The following is a 23,940-nucleotide window of genomic DNA, read 5'->3' as shown; positions in this document are numbered from 1 at the left end:
ATTTCAATATGGTGTTTTTTTTTTTCATTGACGTACGCCTTAAACGCTAGCGAATGCGTCAACTCAAATGCAGTGCATCTCGCTATTAATAATATGTACATTAGTATAAATAGGTTATAATGTTCTCGCGGGTTTGGTTTCCGCAACTCGACGTCATATATTGTTATTACGCCTATTTTGCGTGATGGGTTAGCGGCACTATTCTTGCCAACCCGACTCTACCAAGAAGCCTAGCAGACCCTTGACATTGCCGACGACTTCTGGGTGAGCCGAGGTGTTGTGCCCGGTACTCTGTCATTCGAAAATGACGTGGGCGGCTGTCTCATCTGCCTCCATGCATGCTCTGCAGAGCATATATATTGCTAATATCTGTAATACGTAGGGTTAATAGGTGTTTGTTTAATGAGGCGTGGCCAGTTATGATCCCAGCTTAGTGTAACTAACTTTATGCCCTAATTGTGCATGAACGACCTGCCTTAAAATTTAAAGTTTTCGTTTATTATTTATGTATGTGGGTAGTTTTGCACAATCCAATATTTATTTTTCCTCAGTCTCTTGTTGACCACGTTGGCTGGAAATGGTTCAAAACGTCATAATCATAATCATTTAATTGCAAATCATGTTGCAAATCATGGGATGTATTTTAAATTCATTATACGCGATATATTAATTTAAGTAGAGAGTCTTATTTCTAGAGTAACTATCGAGGTAATCGAAGACAAAAATGTGCTTATTTACAGTAAACAAACATGTCAGCAATAACTGTCATCGAGGTGAAGAAGTGGCAAAGTGCTTAAATGAAGAAATGGAGAAGGTAAGCTAAGTTACAGTAGAACCCGCTTTACTCCTTGAGCGCCACGCCTATCGTGTGCGGCGCGATATTGTGAACAAGTGGCAATAAACGAAGGTTGATTTTGTGCAGTAGCTGCGCGCGTCAGTCGAGAGGTTTAGATGAGGATTAGTTCTGTAAGGTCCACGTCAAAAACGCATCTTAACTGGAAACAACTGTATAAACAAAAAACAACACATGTAAAATTAAGCGTTAATTGTGTAAGAAATTGTATAAAACGTGATCGTATTAAACGGTTTCCATTGTTTTTTTTTTCGCATATGAGGGGAAACACCGCCATTAAGTTTATTATCTACAAATTTTTATTATCTACTATTTTCCCGGGTTACTATTTTAAAAATATACAAATCACCCCCAAATAAATTGTACCCCAAAAAATAGACAGAGTTATATTTTCCAACAATTAACATTATCTTTCGGTGCGTAATCTCTATGTGGCTCATAAAAGAAACTTCGTGTATTACCCATGTATATATAATAAATAGATAAAGACTTATACATAAATACATAGAAAACATATATAACTCAGGAACCAAAAAATAACTTCCCTTATATGTACCAGGATTCGAACCCGACCTTCAGACCATCAATAAAAAGAGCGTACTGGGATTCTTAATTTTCGGCAACGCACTTATAACTCTTCTGGTGTTGCGGGCGACGGCGGCCATCGCTTACCATCAGGCGATTCTTCTGCTTGTTTGCCTCCTATATTATGAAATGATTACTATTGTATTGCACGCAGCTGGAGCACGCAAGTAATGATTAGTTAATGACGATTAAATTTCATTATCTTACCTTTTATCCGACGTTTCAGCCAGGTTGCACTTGAAGTGGTCACTTGTTTATACTTAAATCTTGCCAGTGATCAAAAATCGACAAGTCCGTATCGGACCATGCATAATGAAGGTTTTCGTAACTGTATTAACTTATTACACTTTATCTATTGGTCCTGGGTTCGAATTCTGTTAGGAGAATTTTTGTGATAATCAGTACTGAAAGTTTTTTCCCGAGTGATGGATGCTTTCTATGTATGCATGTACGAATATATAGGTATTTATGTATACGCCACATAAATATGAATATCATCGCCTACGCCTAGGACCCATCCATAGTGTATGTTTTGCGTAGGTAGGAATTGTTCCATCTCTAAGTATGTAAGTAGGTTGCCCCAAAGATATTTATACCTAATATAAGTAAAGTTGTATTAGCTTGACGTTGTACGCTAGTAAAGTGAATAGTGAGATTAGTAGTTAGGTAAGAATAAAAAAAACAGAATAATGTTTTTAGAAATGGTATTTCTCTATGTAACGTTTTAAACAATTCAAATGGTTTTCTGAATATACTTAACTTTGTGTGACATCCAATTTTCTATATTTTGTAAGTAGCATGTTTTAATTATATAATTTATATACACACATATCATAAACCCTCTATGATGCCTTCAAAATCCGTAAATAATGGCCCACATTACTATAAACTGTTTTTTTACAGCAAATTTCTTATCTGTGAAAATGTTGTAATAGCTTCATTACTATATCAAAATCGATTTGGTAATGCATTCAAATTTCGAACATCTCTGAAAAAAAAATGCAATTTGATTTGACCCCTATTCTAATATCAGTCGAGATGACGTTTTATTCGAAACCATATATCAATTTCATACAATATTGACAAATCTCGCATGTTAGTTGGTATCGAACGATATGGCAATCGACCTCGATTCTAGTTTGTCTCTGAATAAAAAAAAAACTACTACTACTACTACGGGCGTGAAATAAGTTTTCAATTGCCACCATTTAACGTACAATTTACCTTTTAATTAGTTTGTAAGTAAAAAATAATTTGTTTTGTTGTTTTTAAAGTAACTATAACAAAAGTTTCGTGTAAAATATGCGATAAAGATATTTCGGAGACGCCACCTCATATCCGTGAGTTCCGCCAGAGAGCGAAGTACTGACACCAATGTCGGCTGTAATATGACGTTAGTGAATATATCATAGAGAGTTTATAATATGTGTGTCGATAAAGCAGTGTCTGTAACTGTACATAATTAGGCATTATGTAGAAACTACTATTATGTTAATAGGTACTACAGAATAAAGACGACGGGAACGAGATGGAGCCCGAAAAGGAAACTGCGGTAATGGATTAGAAATAAATGTAAAAAATAAATATAATATAGATACTAAAACGTACGGAACCCTCGGTGGGCGAGTCCGACTCGCACTTTTGATATGGTTCACAACAAACCTTTTTTTTGTCGCTGTAAAATATACATCACAGAAGGGACAATGAACACTATATTTTACTTCATTATAATTATTTTAATTCCTTATATGGCTCTATCCAGTATTTAATCTCGGAAGTTGTAATATTATTCATTTTAAATAAATTTATAAACCAATTTGAAAGTCTCATCATAACATTACTTATTAATTTATAATTATAAGCATCTGTCATTGCCACACCCGATATGGGTAGCATGCATGTATTGAAACAATTGTTACTGGAAGACCTGATATGTACGAGTACATACATATATAAGCAATTATAATTAAATAATTAATTAAATAGTTGTCTGTGGAAAAAAATACAGTCAGCGATAAAAGCTTGTACTAAAAATGAAATTATTGCCAAAACTTATTTTCTTCGCAAGTGTGATGAAAAATAATCTGTGTCCCGGGAGGTACTTATATAAACTGTAGACTCGAGTCATAAATAAACACTCTTCACGTTTCTATTAAGTATCGTTTATAATTTTCCTCATACACTTCTTATTTTTACGGTTATTTTCAGATAACACCCGAAACATTAAAGGTGGTTGAAGAAAATTGCCGCAAAATAACAAACGAGACTTGTGTCAAACTGTGTATAATGAAGAAATTAGGAGTTGTAAGTTGTGATGTTTTTTTTTAAATCACGGATGTACATCCGGCTGCAAAAGTGCATGGACACTTTATGACTGAATTCCATTAATAGGCAATGTGGCTGCTGGGTGTACAGCGAGCTGCAAAATTGCATGATCACTTTATTAATGTATTTCATTCATAAAGTGGGTATCCCCTTTTAAATTATTTATAAGTAAAATATTTTTTTAAGAGAAACATTTCTTCAGTTAAATTAATCGTATCCTAAAGCGACTTGGAGAAACTGTCATAGGGATTATCATTGCATGGATGCGCGAAGTTACATTATTAGTGTCATAAATTGTCATATTGCTTCTAATAGCTTCTTATACTTAGTTTGTTATTTGCAGATAGATGAGCGCGGATGGTACGTGGAGAGTAAAGGGACAGAATTCATAAAGAGTATATTTCCTACAGATGTAATCATAGACAACCAAGAATCGATATTTCAGCAAATAGCTCAAACATGCAACCGTGGTAAATACATTATATTTATTTATTTAAACTTTATTTCAGTAAAGAAAACTTAATGTAGGTAAAGGCGAACTTAATGCTATGAGGCATTCTCTACCAGTCAACCTTATTCTCAAACCTGTGTGGAAATATGCCAATAAAGCGCTGGTATTACCTAACCTAACGGTAAGAGCGTGCGACTTTCAGTCCAATGGTCGCGGGTTCACACTCACACCCCTGCTTGCTTCAATAAGTTTTTCGGAACTTATGCACTATAGGTACGTTAAATCATTTCATACTCAATATATTTACCGCTCGACTAAAACATAAAGAGGAACACATTCGTAAAAAATTCGGACTAATCTCAATAAGACCCAATTTGTCCCTCTGAGTTGGAAGGTCAGATGGATGGCAGAAGCTTTCGTCAAAATGACATTAACACGTTAACTGGCTCACGGTTATGTAGGTATGTTAGAAAGTAGTTTTAACCTCGTGAGATTCGCCCCGAGTCGGAATCGGTTCAATAGTCGCGACAGTTATTCCTCTTAGGTACTTAATTCAGCATCCTAAAAAGTTACCTACCTAGTTAGTGTAGGTACTTTAGTAAAGCGTTGATACATAATTCTTCTTAATCTTACTTAATTATTCATCATTCAGAGACAATTTCAATATGGTGTTTTTTTTTCATTGACGTACGCCTTAAACGCTAGCGAATGCGTCAACTCAAATGCAGTGCATCTCGCTATTAATAATATGTATATTAGTATAAATAGGTTATAAGTTCTCGCGGGTTTGGTTTCCGCAACTCGACGTCATATATTGTTATTACGCCTATTTTGCGTGATGGGTTAGCGGCACTATTCTTGCCAACCCGACTCTACCAAGAAGCCTAGCAGACCCTTGACATTGCCGACGACTTCTGGGTGAGCCGAGGTGTTGTGCCCGGTACTCTGTCATTCGAAAATGACGTGGGCGGCTGTCTCATCTGCCTCCATGCATGCTCTGCAGAGCATATATATTGCTAATATCTGTAATACGTAGGGTTAATAGGTGTTTGTTTAATGAGGCGTGGCCAGTTATGATCCCAGCTTAGTGGAACTAACTTTATGCCCTAATTGTGCATGAACGACCTGCCTTAAAATTTAAAGTTTTCGTTCATTATTTATGTATGTGGTTAGTTTTGTACAATCCAATATTTATTTTTCCTCAGTCTCTTGTTGACCACGTTGGCTGGAAATGGTTCAAAACGTCATAATCATAATCATTTAATTGCAAATCATGTTGCAAATCATGGGATGTATTTTAAATTCATTATTCGCGATATATTACTTTTAGGTAGAGAGTCTTATTTCTTGAGTAACTATCGAGGTAATCGAAGACAATAATGTGCTTATTTACAGTAAACAAACATGTCAGCAATAACTGTCATCGAGGTGAAGAAGTGGCAAAGTGCTTAAATGAAGAAATGGAGAAGGTAAGCTAAGTTACAGTAGAACCCGCTTTACTCCTTGAGCGCCACGCCTATCGTGTGCGGCGCGATATTGTGAACAAGTGGCAATAAACGAAGGTTGATTTTGTGCTGTAGCTGCGCGCGTCAGTCGAGAGGTTTAGATGAGGATTAGTTCTGTAAGGTCCACGTCAAAAACGCATCTTAACTGGAAACAACTGTATAAACAAAAAACAACACATGTAAAATTAAGCGTTAATTGTGTAAGAAATTGTATAAAACGTGATCGTATTAAACGGTTTCCACTGTTTTTTTTTTCGCATATGAGGGGAAACACCGCCATTAAGTTTATTATCTACAAATTTTTATTATCTACTATTTTCCCGGGTTAATATTTTAAAAATATACAAATCACCCCCAAATAAATTGTACCCCAAAAAATAGACAGAGTTATATTTTCCAACAATTAACATTATCTTTCGGTGCGTAATCTCTATGTGGCTCATAAAAGAAACTTCGTGTATTACCCATGTATATATAATAAATAGATAAAGACTTATACATAAATACATAGAAAACATATATAACTCAGGAACCAAAAAATAACTTCCCTTATATGTACCAGGATTCGAACCCGACCTTCAGACCATCAATAAAAAGAGCGTACTGGGATTCTTAATTTTCGGCAACGCACTTATAACTCTTCTGGTGTTGCGGGCGACGGCGGCCATCGCTTACCATCAGGCGATTCTTCTGCTTGTTTGCCTCCTATATTATGAAATGATTACTATTGTATTGCACGCAGCTGGAGCACGCAAGTAATGATTAGTTAATGACGATTAAATTTCATTATCTTACCTTTTATCCGACGTTTCAGCCAGGTTGCACTTGAAGTGGTCACTTGTTTATACTTAAATCTTGCCAGTGATCAAAAATCGACAAGTCCGTATCGGACCATGCATAATGAAGGTTTTCGTAACTGTATTAACTTATTACACTTTATCTATTGGTCCTGGGTTCGAATTCTGTTAGGAGAATTTTTGTGATGATCAGTACTGAAAGTGTTTTCCCGAGTGATGGATGCTTTCTATGTATGCATGTACGAATATATAGGTATTTATGTATACGTCACATAAATATGAATATCATCGCCTACGCCTAGGACCCATCCATAGTGTATGTTTTGCGTAGGTAGGAATTGTTCCATCTCTAAGTATGTAAGTAGGTTGCCCCAAAGATATTTATACCTAATATAAGTAAAGTTGTATTAGCTTGACGTTGTACGCTAGTAAAGTGAATAGTGAGATTAGTAGTTAGGTAAGAATAAAAAAACAGAATAATGTTTTTAGAAATGGTATTTCTCTATGTAACGTTTTAAACAATTCAAATGGTTTTCTGAATATACTTAACTTTGTGTGACATCCAATTTTCTATATTTTGTAAGTAGCATGTTTTAATTATATAATTTATATACACACATATCATAAACCCTCTATGATGCCTTCAAAATCCGTAAATAATGGCCCACATTACTATAAACTGTTTTGTTACAGCAAATTTCTTATCTGTGAAAATGTTGTAATAGCTTCATTACTATATCAAAATCGATTTGGTAATGCATTCAAATTTCGAACATCTCTGAAAAAAAAATGCAATTTGATTTGACCCCTATTCTAATATCAGTCGAGATGACGTTTTATTCGAAACCATATATCAATTTCATACAATATTGACAAATCTCGCATGTTAGTTGGTATCGAACGATATGGCAATCGACCTCGATTCTAGTTTGTCTCTGAATAAAAAAAAACTACTACTACTACTACGGGCGTGAAATAAGTTTTCAATTGCCACCATTTAACGTACAATTTACCTTTTAATTAGTTTGTAAGTAAAAATAATTTGTTTTGTTGTTTTTAAAGTAACTATAACAAAAGTTTCGTATAAAATATGCGATAAAGATATTTCGGAGACGCCACCTCATATCCGTGAGTTCCGCCAGAGAGCGAAGTACTGACACCAATGCCGGCTGTAATATGACGTTAGTGAATATATCATAGAAAGTTTATAATATGTGTGTCGATAAAGCAGTGTCTGTAACTGTACATAATTAGGCATTATGTTAATAGGTACTACAGAATAAAGACGACGGGAACGAGATGGAGCCCGAAAAGGAAACTGCGGTAATGGATTTTAGAAATAAATATAAAAAAAAATATATAATATAGATACTAAAAAGTACGGAACCCTCGGTGGGCGAGTCCGACTCGCACTTTTGATATGGTTCACAACAAACCTTTTTTTTTGTGGCTGTAAAATATACATCACAGAAGGGACAATGAACACTATATTTTACTTCATTATAATTATTTTAATTCCTTATATGGCTCTATCCAGTATTTAATCTCGGAAGTTGTAATATTATTCATTTTAAATAAAATTATAAACCAATTTGAAAGTCTCATCATAACATTACTTATTAATTTATAATTATAAGCATCCCAAGTAGCACAGATTAGCTGTATAACAGCCGCATAATGAAGTACGAATACGCTTGAAGCTGGAATATAAAAGCTGCATAAGAGCTGTATAAGCGTCTTTTCAGCTTTTATAACTCTTAAATGGGCACAAATTAGGCAGCCTTAAGTTCACATAGCTACTTAAGAGCGTTGTAGCAACAATTTAACGGAATTATAAGGGGTAACAGGAGTTATAAGAGGTGTATATTGGCTGGGTAAGAGACCACCAGTTACCCTTTATTCAGCTAATATGTCACATGTGCGCCCTAATACCGGGAAAGATTGACGTTGGGCTGAATAAAAGATAATTAATAACATACTTTTACACCTCTGCCTTAAAAATCAGCTATTATATTTAGTATAGTGACGACGAACGCAGAGGTGAATATATTTATATTGAAGCAAAAACGTTAAGCGCAACGACACCATAAGTCATTTTGTTAAAGTGTTTAGTTAAATGTTTGTACATGATCTTTTATATGTCGGACCCTGACACCAGAAAGACGTATTGCAGCGTTATAGTTCATTATTTTAGACGCCTGTATAAAATCGATTAGCAATGTTGAGCTACGTGTTATTTGGTTGTAACAAAATAAATAAAGTTGTGTAGAGAGTAACTCCGTCTATTGGCGCATTGTTGAAATAAAGTTGCGTAGAGAGTAACGCCATCTATTGGCGTGTTGTTGAACTGAGATGACAGGTAGAAGGCTTTGGAACGTCGAGAGGTTTCTCTCGAGTGAGCGTAGGCACGAGTTGGCGGTTTTTGTCGGTATGTTGGTAGACTGGTCGAGCAGGTTTGCCAACTTGACTGAGGCGGGAGCGGAGAGGCTCCGCCGCTGGTAGTTCTTCTTGATCGGACCGCGCTAGAGATCGTACGTACTGGTTAGCCAACCTCGTGCCTAACTCGCTACGTTCCTGAAGGTTTATACCTGAAGGATTATTCTGATAGCTTATAGAATCCCGCGTTCTTTAACCATTTAGCTAAGTGTTTTATTTCAAGTGTTATTTTGATTTCTTATGTTTCATTAGAAGCTTACTTTTGTGAAATAAAGAAATGATGTGTTATGTGTTGTTTTAAGTTGTTTTGAAAAGATTTGTCCCTCTGAGTTTGTTGCCGGTCCCATATAGGGCTAAATCTTCTCATGTCAGATATGTAGGGTTGGAGCCGGCCTAGTTTGACTTGAATAAAGATTTAAACGGTTTCTTTTTACTTTCATATCGCTCCCTTGAGTTAAAAATAGCAATTAGTTCTTTTAAACATTTAGTACTGAAGTATAGTAAGCACTAGTATGGTTAACGAGTCCTAATGTTTATTTCATGCACTGGTAGCAATGGTAGCATACTGGTTTAGCTGTGAAGTAATACATCGAGCTATTACCCCACGCGCCCACCGCCTTTAGGACCATCGGTATTCGACATATATATTAATGCGAGAAAGATGTTTGGGAATGCAAGTTTATTGACATTATATATATACATTATCTAAGAAAATTTCAGTGCGCCACGAAAATAATCAATATTTATTTAAAATAATGATATAAATAAGCTATGTGTAAAAACTATTTCAGTGGTTTGGGCAGAATTATGAGATAAAAAGTTACATACACACACAACATACGTTATATATAGGAAGTATTAAACTAATGATTTAGGTTAAGAACTCAGGCACAAAACCATATTGTTACCCTTAAAAGTTGGAAAAGCAATTTCAATTTTGTAGGTTATATACAATAAAATGGCGGTCAATGTTAAAAAGCAACGTGAACCGTTAAAATTCTTATATGCAGCATACGACTGTTATATATCCGATAAAGATACTTAAGTGAACCACTATAAAGTCCAAGTCGTTATTTCGATACACTAGTGAACCTCTAAACAGTTATAAGGCATCTTATGAACGTTTTAACAGCCGCTATGCAGACAGTCCCAATGGTAGTATAATAGGCTGCTTAGCGGTAAACATGTTCAGCGCTAAGCCGTATTATGCGCCACATGTGTTCGATTATACGTCTATTGGTTTCATAATAATTCACTCGTTCTCCCTTATAATAAGTCAGCGAAATAAAAGCTGCTTTAGCGGTAAACATGTTCAGCGATAAGCTGTATTATGCGCCCCATGTGTTCCATTGTACGTCTATTGGCTTCATAATAGTTCATTCGTGCTTCCTCAAAAAGTCAGAATAATAAAAGCTGCTTAGCGGTAAACATGTTCAGCTATAAGCTGTATTATGCGCCCCATGTGTTCCATTTATACGTCTATTGGCTTCATATTAGTTCACTCGTGCTCCCTTAAAAGTCAGCGTAATAAAAGCTGCTTAGCGGTAAACATGTTCAGCGATAAGCTGTATTATGCGCCACGTGTGTTCCATTATACGTCTATTGGCTTCATAATAGTTCATTCGTGCTTCCTTAAAAAGTCAGGGTAATAAAAGCTGCTTAGCGGTAAACACGTTCAGCGATAAGCTGTATTATGCGGCACATGTGTTCCATTATACGTCTATTAGCTTCATATTAGTTCACTCGTGCTCCCTTAAAAGTCAGTGTAATAAAAGCTGCTTAGTGGTAAACATGTTAAGCGACAAGCTGTATTATGTGCCACATGTGTTCCATTATACGTCTATTAGCTTCATAATAGTTCACTTGTGCTCCCTTAATAAGTCAACGTAATAAAAGTCCACAATTACCTCCTTATACAGCACATGGCGTAATTTTATCCACTAAACAGGCCTTATAACGGTTAAAGCATTTGATAACCCTTAAAGCTGTATAGGGTCGTAGCAAATATACCTTTATATCACTCTTTGCGTATTAATGGTAGTTTTCAGAGCCGTAATGCAGCTTTTAATCAGCCCTAAGCCATATAAATATCACTGAGATCTATTATACAGCTGTAGGACCACGAGTGTGCTCTTATAAGTGTCTTAATACGCACAGAGCGTTAGATAGAACTAAAAGTGAGTAGTTATAGAGCTATCTGTGCTACTTGGGATCTGTCATTGCCACACCCGATATGGGTAGCATGCATGTATTGAAACAATTGTTACTAGAAGACCTGATATGTACGAGTACATATACATATATAAGCAATTATAATTAAATAATTAATTAAATAGTTGTCTGTGGAAAAAAATACAGTCAGCGATAAAAGCTTGTACTAAAAATGAAATTATTGCCAAAACTTATTTTCTTCGCAAGTGTGATGAAAAATATTCCGTGTCCCGGGAGGTACTTATATAAACTGTAGACTCGAGTCATAAATAAACACTCTTCACGTTTCTATTAAGTATCGTTTATAATTTTCCTCATACACTTCTTATTTTTACGGTTATTTTCAGATAACACCCGAAACATTAAAGGTGGTTGAAGAAAATTGCCGCAAAATAACAAACGAGACTTGTGTCAAACTGTGTATAATGAAGAAATTAGGAGTTGTAAGTTGTGATGTTTTTTTTTTAAATCACGGATGTACATCCGGCTGCAAAAGTGCATGGACACTTTATGACTGAATTCCATTAATAGGCAATGTGGCTGCTGGGTGTACAGCGAGCTGCAAAATTGCATGATCACTTTATTAATGTATTTCATTCATAAAGTGGGTATCCCCTTTTAAATTATTTATAAGTAAAATATTTTTTTAAGAGAAACATTTCTTCAGTTAAATTAATCGTATCCTAAAGCGACTTGGAGAAACTGTCATAGGGATTATCATTGCATGGATGCGCGAAGTTACATTATTAGTGTCATAAATTGTCATATTGCTTCTAATAGCTTCTTATACTTAGTTTGTTATTTGCAGATAGATGAGCGCGGATGGTACGTGGAGAGTAAAGGGACAGAATTCATAAAGAGTATATTTCCTACAGATGTAATCATAGACAACCAAGAATCGATATTTCAGCAAATAGCTCAAACATGCAACCGTGGTAAATACATTATATTTATTTATTTAAACTTTATTTCAGTAAAGAAAACTTAATGTAGGTAAAGGCGAACTTAATGCTATGAGGCATTCTCTACCAGTCAACCTTATTCTCAAACCTGTGTGGAAATATGCCAATAAAGCGCTGGTATTACCTAACCTAACGGTAAGAGCGTGCGACTTTCAGTCCAATGGTCGCGGGTTCACACTCACACCCCTGCTTGCTTCAATAAGTTTTTCGGAACTTATGCACTATAGGTACGTTAAATCATTTCATACTCAATATATTTACCGCTCGACTAAAACATAAAGAGGAACACATTCGTAAAAAATTCGGACTAATCTCAATAAGACCCAATTTGTCCCTCTGAGTTGGAAGGTCAGATGGATGGCAGAAGCTTTCGTCAAAATGACAAGGTATGTTAGAAAGTAGTTTTAACCTCGTGAGATTCGCCCCGAGTCGGAATCGGTTCAATAGTCGCGACAGTTATTCCTCTTAGGTACTTAATTCAGCATCCTAAAAAGTTACCTACCTAGTTAGTGTAGGTACTTTAGTAAAGCGTTGATACATAATTCTTCTTAATCTTACTTAATTATTCATCATTCAGAGACAATTTCAATATGGTGTTTTTTTTTTCATTGACGTACGCCTTAAACGCTAGCGAATGCGTCAACTCAAATGCAGTGCATCTCGCTATTAATAATATGTATATTAGTATAAATAGGTTATAAGTTCTCGCGGGTTTGGTTTCCGCAACTCGACGTCATATATTGTTATTACGCCTATTTTGCGTGATGGGTTAGCGGCACTATTCTTGCCAACCCGACTCTACCAAGAAGCCTAGCAGGCCCTTGACATTGCCGACGACTTCTGGGTGAGCCGAGGTGTTGTGCCCGGTACTCTGTCATTCGAAAATGACGAGGGCGGCTGTCTCATCTGCCTCCATGCATGCTCTGCAGAGCATATATATTGCTAATATCTGTAATACGTAGGGTTAATAGGTGTTTGTTTAATGAGGCGTGGCCAGTTATGATCCCAGCTTAGTGTAACTAACTTTATGCCCTAATTGTGCATGAACGACCTGCCTTAAAATTTAAAGTTTTCGTTCATTATTTATGTATGTGGTTAGTTTTGTACAATCCAATATTTATTTTTCCTCAGTCTCTTGTTGACCACGTTGGCTGGAAATGGTTCAAAACGTCATAATCATAATCATTTAATTGCAAATCATGTTGCAAATCATGGGATGTATTTTAAATTCATTATTCGCGATATATTAATTTTAGGTAGAGAGTCTTATTTCTTGAGTAACTATCGAGGTAATCGAAGACAATAATGTGCTTATTTACAGTAAACAAACATGTCAGCAATAACTGTCATCGAGGTGAAGAAGTGGCAAAGTGCTTAAATGAAGAAATGGAGAAGGTAAGCTAAGTTACAGTAGAACCCGCTTTACTCCTTGAGCGCCACGCCTATCGTGTGCGGCGCGATATTGTGAACAAGTGGCAATAAACGAAGGTTGATTTTGTGCTGTAGCTGCGCGCGTCAGTCGAAAGGTTTAGATGAGGATTAGTTCTGTAAGGTCCACGTCAAAAACGCATCTTAACTGGAAACAACTGTATAAACAAAAAACAACACATGTAAAATTAAGCGTTAATTGTGTAAGAAATTGTATATACCGTGATCGTATTAAACGGTTTCCACTGTTTTTTTTTTTCGCATATGAGGGGAAACACCGCCATTAAGTTTATTATCTACAAATTTTTATTATCTACTATTTTCCCGGGTTACTATTTTAAAAATATACAAATCACCCCCAAATAAATTGTACCCCAAAAAATAGACAGAGTTATATTTTCCAACAATTAACATTATCTTTCGGTGCGTAATCTCTATGTGGCTCATAAAAGAAACTTCGTGTATTACCCATGTATATATAATAAATAGATAAAGACTTATACATAAATACATAGAAAACATATATAACTCAGGAACCAAAAAATAACTTCCCTTATATGTACCAGGATTCGAACCCGACCTTCAGACCATCAATAAAAAGAGCGTACTGGGATTCTTAATTTTCGGCAACGCACTTATAACTCTTCTGGTGTTGCGGGCGACGGCGGCCATCGCTTACCATCAGGCGATTCTTCTGCTTGTTTGCCTCCTATATTATGAAATGATTACTATTGTATTGCACGCAGCTGGAGCACGCAAGTAATGATTAGTTAATGACGATTAAATTTCATTATCTTACCTTTTATCCGACGTTTCAGCCAGGTTGCACTTGAAGTGGTCACTTGTTTATACTTAAATCTTGCCAGTGATCAAAAATCGACAAGTCCGTATCGGACCATGCATAATGAAGGTTTTCGTAACTGTATTAACTTATTACACTTTATCTATTGGTCCTGGGTTCGAATTCTGTTAGGAGAATTTTTGTGATAATCAGTACTGAAAGTTTTTTCCCGAGTGATGGATGCTTTCTATGTATGCATGTACGAATATATAGGTATTTATGTATACGCCACATAAATATGAATATCATCGCCTACGCCTAGGACCCATCCATAGTGTATGTTTTGCGTAGGTAGGAATTGTTCCATCTCTAAGTATGTAAGTAGGTTGCCCCAAAGATATTTATACCTAATATAAGTAAAGTTGTATTAGCTTGACGTTGTACGCTAGTAAAGTGAATAGTGAGATTAGTAGTTAGGTAAGAATAAAAAAAACAGAATAATGTTTTTAGAAATGGTATTTCTCTATGTAACGTTTTAAACAATTCAAATGGTTTTCTGAATATACTTAACTTTGTGTGACATCCAATTTTCTATATTTTGTAAGTAGCATGTTTTAATTATATAATTTATATACACACATATCATAAACCCTCTATGATGCCTTCAAAATCCGTAAATAATGGCCCACATTACTATAAACTGTTTTTTTACAGCAAATTTCTTATCTGTGAAAATGTTGTAATAGCTTCATTACTATATCAAAATCGATTTGGTAATGCATTCAAATTTCGAACATCTCTGAAAAAAAAATGCAATTTGATTTGACCCCTATTCTAATATCAGTCGAGATGACGTTTTATTCGAAACCATATATCAATTTCATACAATATTGACAAATCTCGCATGTTAGTTGGTATCGAACGATATGGCAATCGAAATCGATTCTAGTTTGTCTCTGAATAAAAAAAAAACTACTACTACTACTACGGGCGTGAAATAAGTTTTCAATTGCCACCATTTAACGTACAATTTACCTTTTAATTAGTTTGTAAGTAAAAAATAATTTGTTTTGTTGTTTTTAAAGTAACTATAACAAAAGTTTCGTGTAAAATATGCGATAAAGATATTTCGGAGACGCCACCTCATATCCGTGAGTTCCGCCAGAGAGCGAAGTAATGACACCAATGTCGGCTGTAATATGACGTTAGTGAATATATCATAGAGAGTTTATAATATGTGTGTCGATAAAGCAGTGTCTGTAACTGTACATAATTAGGCATTATGTAGAAACTACTATTATGTTAATAGGTACTACAGAATAAAGACGACGGGAACGAGATGGAGCCCGAAAAGGAAACTGCGGTAATGGATTAGAAATAAATGTAAAAAATAAATATAATATAGATACTAAAACGTACGGAACCCTCGGTGGGCGAGTCCGACTCGCACTTTTGATATGGTTCACAACAAACCTTTTTTTTGTCGCTGTAAAATATACATCACAGAAGGGACAATGAACACTATATTTTACTTCATTATAATTATTTTAATTCCTTATATGGCTCTATCCAGTATTTAATCTCGGAAGTTGTAATATTATTCATTTTAAATAAATTTATAAACCAATTTGAAAGTCTCATCATAACATTACTTATTAATTTATAATTATAAGCATCTGTCATTGCCACACCCGATATGGGTAGCATGCATGTATTGAAACAATTGTTACTGGAAGACCTGATATGTACGAGTACATACATATATAAGCAATTATAATTAAATAATTAATTAAATAGTTGTCTGTGGAAAAAAATACAGTCAGCGATAAAAGCTTGTACTAAAAATGAAATTATTGCCAAAACTTATTTTCTTCGCAAGTGTGATGAAAAATAATCTGTGTCCCGGGAGGTACTTATATAAACTGTAGACTCGAGTCATAAATAAACACTCTTCACGTTTCTATTAAGTATCGTTTATAATTTTCCTCATACACTTCTTATTTTTACGGTTATTTTCAGATAACACCCGAAACATTAAAGGTGGTTGAAGAAAATTGCCGCAAAATAACAAACGAGACTTGTGTCAAACTGTGTATAATGAAGAAATTAGGAGTTGTAAGTTGTGATGTTTTTTTTTAAATCACGGATGTACATCCGGCTGCAAAAGTGCATGGACACTTTATGACTGAATTCCATTAATAGGCAATGTGGCTGCTGGGTGTACAGCGAGCTGCAAAATTGCATGATCACTTTATTAATGTATTTCATTCATAAAGTGGGTATCCCCTTTTAAATTATTTATAAGTAAAATATTTTTTTAAGAGAAACATTTCTTCAGTTAAATTAATCGTATCCTAAAGCGACTTGGAGAAACTGTCATAGGGATTATCATTGCATGGATGCGCGAAGTTACATTATTAGTGTCATAAATTGTCATATTGCTTCTAATAGCTTCTTATACTTAGTTTGTTATTTGCAGATAGATGAGCGCGGATGGTACGTGGAGAGTAAAGGGACAGAATTCATAAAGAGTATATTTCCTACAGATGTAATCATAGACAACCAAGAATCGATATTTCAGCAAATAGCTCAAACATGCAACCGTGGTAAATACATTATATTTATTTATTTAAACTTTATTTCAGTAAAGAAAACTTAATGTAGGTAAAGGCGAACTTAATGCTATGAGGCATTCTCTACCAGTCAACCTTATTCTCAAACCTGTGTGGAAATATGCCAATAAAGCGCTGGTATTACCTAACCTAACGGTAAGAGCGTGCGACTTTCAGTCCAATGGTCGCGGGTTCACACTCACACCCCTGCTTGCTTCAATAAGTTTTTCGGAACTTATGCACTATAGGTACGTTAAATCATTTCATACTCAATATATTTACCGCTCGACTAAAACATAAAGAGGAACACATTCGTAAAAAATTCGGACTAATCTCAATAAGACCCAATTTGTCCCTCTGAGTTGGAAGGTCAGATGGATGGCAGAAGCTTTCGTCAAAATGACATTAACACGTTAACTGGCTCACGGTTATGTAGGTATGTTAGAAAGTAGTTTTAACCTCGTGAGATTCGCCCCGAGTCGGAATCGGTTCAATAGTCGCGACAGTTATTCCTCTTAGGTACTTAATTCAGCATCCTAAAAAGTTACCTACCTAGTTAGTGTAGGTACTTTAGTAAAGCGTTGATACATAATTCTTCTTAATCTTACTTAATTATTCATCATTCAGAGACAATTTCAATATGGTGTTTTTTTTTCATTGACGTACGCCTTAAACGCTAGCGAATGCGTCAACTCAAATGCAGTGCATCTCGCTATTAATAATATGTATATTAGTATAAATAGGTTATAAGTTCTCGCGGGTTTGGTTTCCGCAACTCGACGTCATATATTGTTATTACGCCTATTTTGCGTGATGGGTTAGCGGCACTATTCTTGCCAACCCGACTCTACCAAGAAGCCTAGCAGGCCCTTGACATTGCCGACGACTTCTGGGTGAGCCGAGGTGTTGTGCCCGGTACTCTGTCATTCGAAAATGACGTGGGCGGCTGTCTCATCTGCCTCCATGCATGCTCTGCAGAGCATATATATTGCTAATATCTGTAATACGTAGGGTTAATAGGTGTTTGTTTAATGAGGCGTGGCCAGTTATGATCCCAGCTTAGTGGAACTAACTTTATGCCCTAATTGTGCATGAACGACCTGCCTTAAAATTTAAAGTTTTCGTTCATTATTTATGTATGTGGTTAGTTTTGTACAATCCAATATTTATTTTTCCTCAGTCTCTTGTTGACCACGTTGGCTGGAAATGGTTCAAAACGTCATAATCATAATCATTTAATTGCAAATCATGTTGCAAATCATGGGATCTATTTTAAATTCATTATACGCGATATATTACTTTTAGGTAGAGAGTCTTATTTCTTGAGTAACTATCGAGGTAATCGAAGACAATAATGTGCTTATTTACAGTAAACAAACATGTCAGCAATAACTGTCATCGAGGTGAAGAAGTGGCAAAGTGCTTAAATGAAGAAATGGAGAAGGTAAGCTAAGTTACAGTAGAACCCGCTTTACTCCTTGAGCGCCACGCCTATCGTGTGCGGCGCGATATTGTGAACAAGTGGCAATAAACGAAGGTTGATTTTGTGCTGTAGCTGCGCGCGTCAGTCGAGAGGTTTAGATGAGGATTAGTTCTGTAAGGTCCACGTCAAAAACGCATCTTAACTGGAAACAACTGTATAAACAAAAAACAACACATGTAAAATTAAGCGTTAATTGTGTAAGAAATTGTATAAAACGTGATCGTATTAAACGGTTTCCACTGTTTTTTTTTTCGCATATGAGGGGAAACACCGCCATTAAGTTTATTATCTACAAATTTTTATTATCTACTATTTTCCCGGGTTAATATTTTAAAAATATACAAATCACCCCCAAATAAATTGTACCCCAAAAAATAGACAGAGTTATATTTTCCAACAATTAACATTATCTTTCGGTGCGTAATCTCTATGTGGCTCATAAAAGAAACTTCGTGTATTACCCATGTATATATAATAAATAGATAAAGACTTATACATAAATACATAGAAAACATATATAACTCAGGAACCAAAAAATAACTTCCCTTATATGTACCAGGATTCGAACCCGACCTTCAGACCATCAATAAAAAGAGCGTACTGGGATTCTTAATTTTCGGCAACGCACTTATAACTCTTCTGGTGTTGCGGGCGACGGCGGCCATCGCTTACCATCAGGCGATTCTTCTGCTTGTTTGCCTCCTATATTATGAAATGATTACTATTGTATTGCACGCAGCTGGAGCACGCAAGTAATGATTAGTTAATGACGATTAAATTTCATTATCTTACCTTTTATCCGACGTTTCAGCCAGGTTGCACTTGAAGTGGTCACTTGTTTATACTTAAATCTTGCCAGTGATCAAAAATCGACAAGTCCGTATCGGACCATGCATAATGAAGGTTTTCGTAACTGTATTAACTTATTACACTTTATCTATTGGTCCTGGGTTCGAATTCTGTTAGGAGAATTTTTGTGATGATCAGTACTGAAAGTGTTTTCCCGAGTGATGGATGCTTTCTATGTATGCATGTACGAATATATAGGTATTTATGTATACGCCACATAAATATGAATATCATCGCCTACGCCTAGGACCCATCCATAGTGTATGTTTTGCGTAGGTAGGAATTGTTCCATCTCTAAGTATGTAAGTAGGTTGCCCCAAAGATATTTAAACCTAATATAAGTAAAGTTGTATTAGCTTGACGTTGTACGCTAGTAAAGTGAATAGTGAGATTAGTAGTTAGGTAAGAATAAAAAAACAGAATAATGTTTTTAGAAATGGTATTTCTCTATGTAACGTTTTAAACAATTCAAATGGTTTTCTGAATATACTTAACTTTGTGTGACATCCAATTTTCTATATTTTGTAAGTAGCATGTTTTAATTATATAATTTATATACACACATATCATAAACCCTCTATGATGCCTTCAAAATCCGTAAATAATGGCCCACATTACTATAAACTGTTTTGTTACAGCAAATTTCTTATCTGTGAAAATGTTGTAATAGCTTCATTACTATATCAAAATCGATTTGGTAATGCATTCAAATTTCGAACATCTCTGAAAAAAAAATGCAATTTGATTTGACCCCTATTCTAATATCAGTCGAGATGACGTTTTATTCGAAACCATATATCAATTTCATACAATATTGACAAATCTCGCATGTTAGTTGGTATCGAACGATATGGCAATCGACCTCGATTCTAGTTTGTCTCTGAATAAAAAAAAACTACTACTACTACTACGGGCGTGAAATAAGTTTTCAATTGCCACCATTTAACGTACAATTTACCTTTTAATTAGTTTGTAAGTAAAAAATAATTTGTTTTGTTGTTTTTAAAGTAACTATAACAAAAGTTTCGTATAAAATATGCGATAAAGATATTTCGGAGACGCCACCTCATATCCGTGAGTTCCGCCAGAGAGCGAAGTACTGACACCAATGCCGGCTGTAATATGACGTTAGTGAATATATCATAGAAAGTTTATAATATGTGTGTCGATAAAGCAGTGTCTGTAACTGTACATAATTAGGCATTATGTTAATAGGTACTACAGAATAAAGACGACGGGAACGAGATGGAGCCCGAAAAGGAAACTGCGGTAATGGATTTTAGAAATAAATATAAAAAAATATATATAATATAGATACTAAAAAGTACGGAACCCTCGGTGGGCGAGTCCGACTCGCACTTTTGATATGGTTCACAACAAACCTTTTTTTTGTGGCTGTAAAATATACATCACAGAAGGGACAATGAACACTATATTTTACTTCATTATAATTATTTTAATTCCTTATATGGCTCTATCCAGTATTTAATCTCGGAAGTTGTAATATTATTCATTTTAAATAAAATTATAAACCAATTTGAAAGTCTCATCATAACATTACTTATTAATTTATAATTATAAGCATCCCAAGTAGCACAGATTAGCTGTATAACAGCCGCATAATGAAGTACGAATACGCTTGAAGCTGGAATATAAAAGCTGCATAAGAGCTGTATAAGCGTCTTTTCAGCTTTTATAACTCTTAAATGGGCACAAATTAGGCAGCCTTAAGTTCACATAGCTACTTAAGAGCGTTGTAGCAACAATTTAACGGAATTATAAGGGGTAACAGGAGTTATAAGAGGTGTATATTGGCTGGGTAAGAGACCACCAGTTACCCTTTATTCAGCTAATATGTCACATGTGCGCCCTAATACCGGGAAAGATTGACGTTGGGCTGAATAAAAGATAATTAATAACATACTTTTACACCTCTGCCTTAAAAATCAGCTATTATATTTAGTATAGTGACGACGAACGCAGAGGTGAATATATTTATATTGAAGCAAAAACGTTAAGCGCAACGACACCATAAGTCATTTTGTTAAAGTGTTTAGTTAAATGTTTGTACATGATCTTTTATATGTCGGACCCTGACACCAGAAAGACGTATTGCAGCGTTATAGTTCATTATTTTAGACGCCTGTATAAAATCGATTAGCAATGTTGAGCTACGTGTTATTTGGTTGTAACAAAATAAATAAAGTTGTGTAGAGAGTAACTCCGTCTATTGGCGCATTGTTGAAATAAAGTTGCGTAGAGAGTAACGCCATCTATTGGCGTGTTGTTGAACTGAGATGACAGGTAGAAGGCTTTGGAACGTCGAGAGGTTTCTCTCGAGTGAGCGTAGGCACGAGTTGGCGGTTTTTGTCGGTATGTTGGTAGACTGGTCGAGCAGGTTTGCCAACTTGACTGAGGCGGGAGCGGAGAGGCTCCGCCGCTGGTAGTTCTTCTTGATCGGACCGCGCTAGAGATCGTACGTACTGGTTAGCCAACCTCGTGCCTAACTCGCTACGTTCCTGAAGGTTTATACCTGAAGGATTATTCTGATAGCTTATAGAATCCCGCGTTCTTTAACCATTTAGCTAAGTGTTTTATTTCAAGTGTTATTTTGATTTCTTATGTTTCATTAGAAGCTTACTTTTGTGAAATAAAGAAATGATGTGTTATGTGTTGTTTTAAGTTGTTTTGAAAAGATTTGTCCCTCTGAGTTTGTTGCCGGTCCCATATAGGGCTAAATCTTCTCATGTCAGATATGTAGGGTTGGAGCCGGCCTAGTTTGACTTGAATAAAGATTTAAACGGTTTCTTTTTACTTTCATATCGCTCCCTTGAGTTAAAAATAGCAATTAGTTCTTTTAAACATTTAGTACTGAAGTATAGTAAGCACTAGTATGGTTAACGAGTCCTAATGTTTATTTCATGCACTGGTAGCAATGGTAGCATACTGGTTTAGCTGTGAAGTAATACATCGAGCTATTACCCCACGCGCCCACCGCCTTTAGGACCATCGGTATTCGACATATATATTAATGCGAGAAAGATGTTTGGGAATGCAAGTTTATTGACATTATATATATACATTATCTAAGAAAATTTCAGTGCGCCACGAAAATAATCAATATTTATTTAAAATAATGATATAAATAAGCTATGTGTAAAAACTATTTCAGTGGTTTGGGCAGAATTATGAGATAAAAAGTTACATACACACACAACATACGTTATATATAGGAAGTATTAAACTAATGATTTAGGTTAAGAACTCAGGCACAAAACCATATTGTTACCCTTAAAAGTTGGAAAAGCAATTTCAATTTTGTAGGTTATATACAATAAAATGGCGGTCAATGTTAAAAAGCAACGTGAACCGTTAAAATTCTTATATGCAGCATACGACTGTTATATATCCGATAAAGATACTTAAGTGAACCACTATAAAGTCCAAGTCGTTATTTCGATACACTAGTGAACCTCTAAACAGTTATAAGGCATCTTATGAACGTTTTAACAGCCGCTATGCAGACAGTCCCAATGGTAGTATAATAGGCTGCTTAGCGGTAAACATGTTCAGCGCTAAGCCGTATTATGCGCCACATGTGTTCGATTATACGTCTATTGGTTTCATAATAATTCACTCGTTCTCCCTTATAATAAGTCAGCGAAATAAAAGCTGCTTTAGCGGTAAACATGTTCAGCGATAAGCTGTATTATGCGCCCCATGTGTTCCATTGTACGTCTATTGGCTTCATAATAGTTCATTCGTGCTTCCTCAAAAAGTCAGAATAATAAAAGCTGCTTAGCGGTAAACATGTTCAGCTATAAGCTGTATTATGCGCCCCATGTGTTCCATTTATACGTCTATTGGCTTCATATTAGTTCACTCGTGCTCCCTTAAAAGTCAGCGTAATAAAAGCTGCTTAGCGGTAAACATGTTCAGCGATAAGCTGTATTATGCGCCACGTGTGTTCCATTATACGTCTATTGGCTTCATAATAGTTCATTCGTGCTTCCTTAAAAAGTCAGGGTAATAAAAGCTGCTTAGCGGTAAACACGTTCAGCGATAAGCTGTATTATGCGGCACATGTGTTCCATTATACGTCTATTAGCTTCATATTAGTTCACTCGTGCTCCCTTAAAAGTCAGTGTAATAAAAGCTGCTTAGTGGTAAACATGTTAAGCGACAAGCTGTATTATGTGCCACATGTGTTCCATTATACGTCTATTAGCTTCATAATAGTTCACTTGTGCTCCCTTAATAAGTCAACGTAATAAAAGTCCACAATTACCTCCTTATACAGCACATGGCGTAATTTTATCCACTAAACAGGCCTTATAACGGTTAAAGCATTTGATAACCCTTAAAGCTGTATAGGGTCGTAGCAAATATACCTTTATATCACTCTTTGCGTATTAATGGTAGTTTTCAGAGCCGTAATGCAGCTTTTAATCAGCCCTAAGCTATATAAATATCACTGAGATCTATTATACAGCTGTAGGACCACGAGTGTGCTCTTATAAGTGTCTTAATACGCACAGAGCGTTAGATAGAACTAAAAGTGAGTAGTTATAGAGCTATCTGTGCTACTTGGGATCTGTCATTGCCACACCCGATATGGGTAGCATGCATGTATTGAAACAATTGTTACTAGAAGACCTGATA

General features: G+C 35.5%; 1 protein-coding gene across 1 annotated transcript; it reads left to right on the top strand.

Moving 5' to 3' along the window:
- Nucleotides 1-805: 805 nt before the first annotated feature.
- LOC134798979 (uncharacterized) lies at nt 806-23,828 on the top strand. The gene is made up of 15 exons (XM_063771403.1): nt 806-814; nt 2,937-2,990; nt 3,647-3,742; nt 4,107-4,233; nt 5,610-5,683; nt 7,786-7,839; nt 11,511-11,606; nt 11,972-12,098; nt 13,447-13,520; nt 15,644-15,697; nt 16,354-16,449; nt 16,814-16,940; nt 18,317-18,390; nt 20,494-20,547; nt 23,817-23,828. The coding sequence occupies exons 1-15, from the start codon at nt 806-808 to the stop codon at nt 23,826-23,828; spliced, it is 1,128 nt and encodes a 375-aa protein (XP_063627473.1).
- Nucleotides 23,829-23,940: the final 112 nt, after the last annotated feature.

This window comes from Cydia splendana, chromosome 17, assembly GCF_910591565.1.
Source record: "Cydia splendana chromosome 17, ilCydSple1.2, whole genome shotgun sequence".
NCBI classification, from domain to species: domain Eukaryota; kingdom Metazoa; phylum Arthropoda; class Insecta; order Lepidoptera; family Tortricidae; genus Cydia; species Cydia splendana.
This window is presented reverse-complemented; position numbering and strand designations above follow the sequence as displayed.

Bases quoted from the DNA above. Each gene is read 5' to 3' on its own strand.
- LOC134798979 (XM_063771403.1), top strand. The intron at 3,743-4,106 runs GTAAGTTGTGAT...TGTTATTTGCAG, and splicing joins TAATGAAGAAATTAGGAGTT to ATAGATGAGCGCGGATGGTA. The intron at 7,840-11,510 runs GTAATGGATTTT...GGTTATTTTCAG, and splicing joins AGCCCGAAAAGGAAACTGCG to ATAACACCCGAAACATTAAA.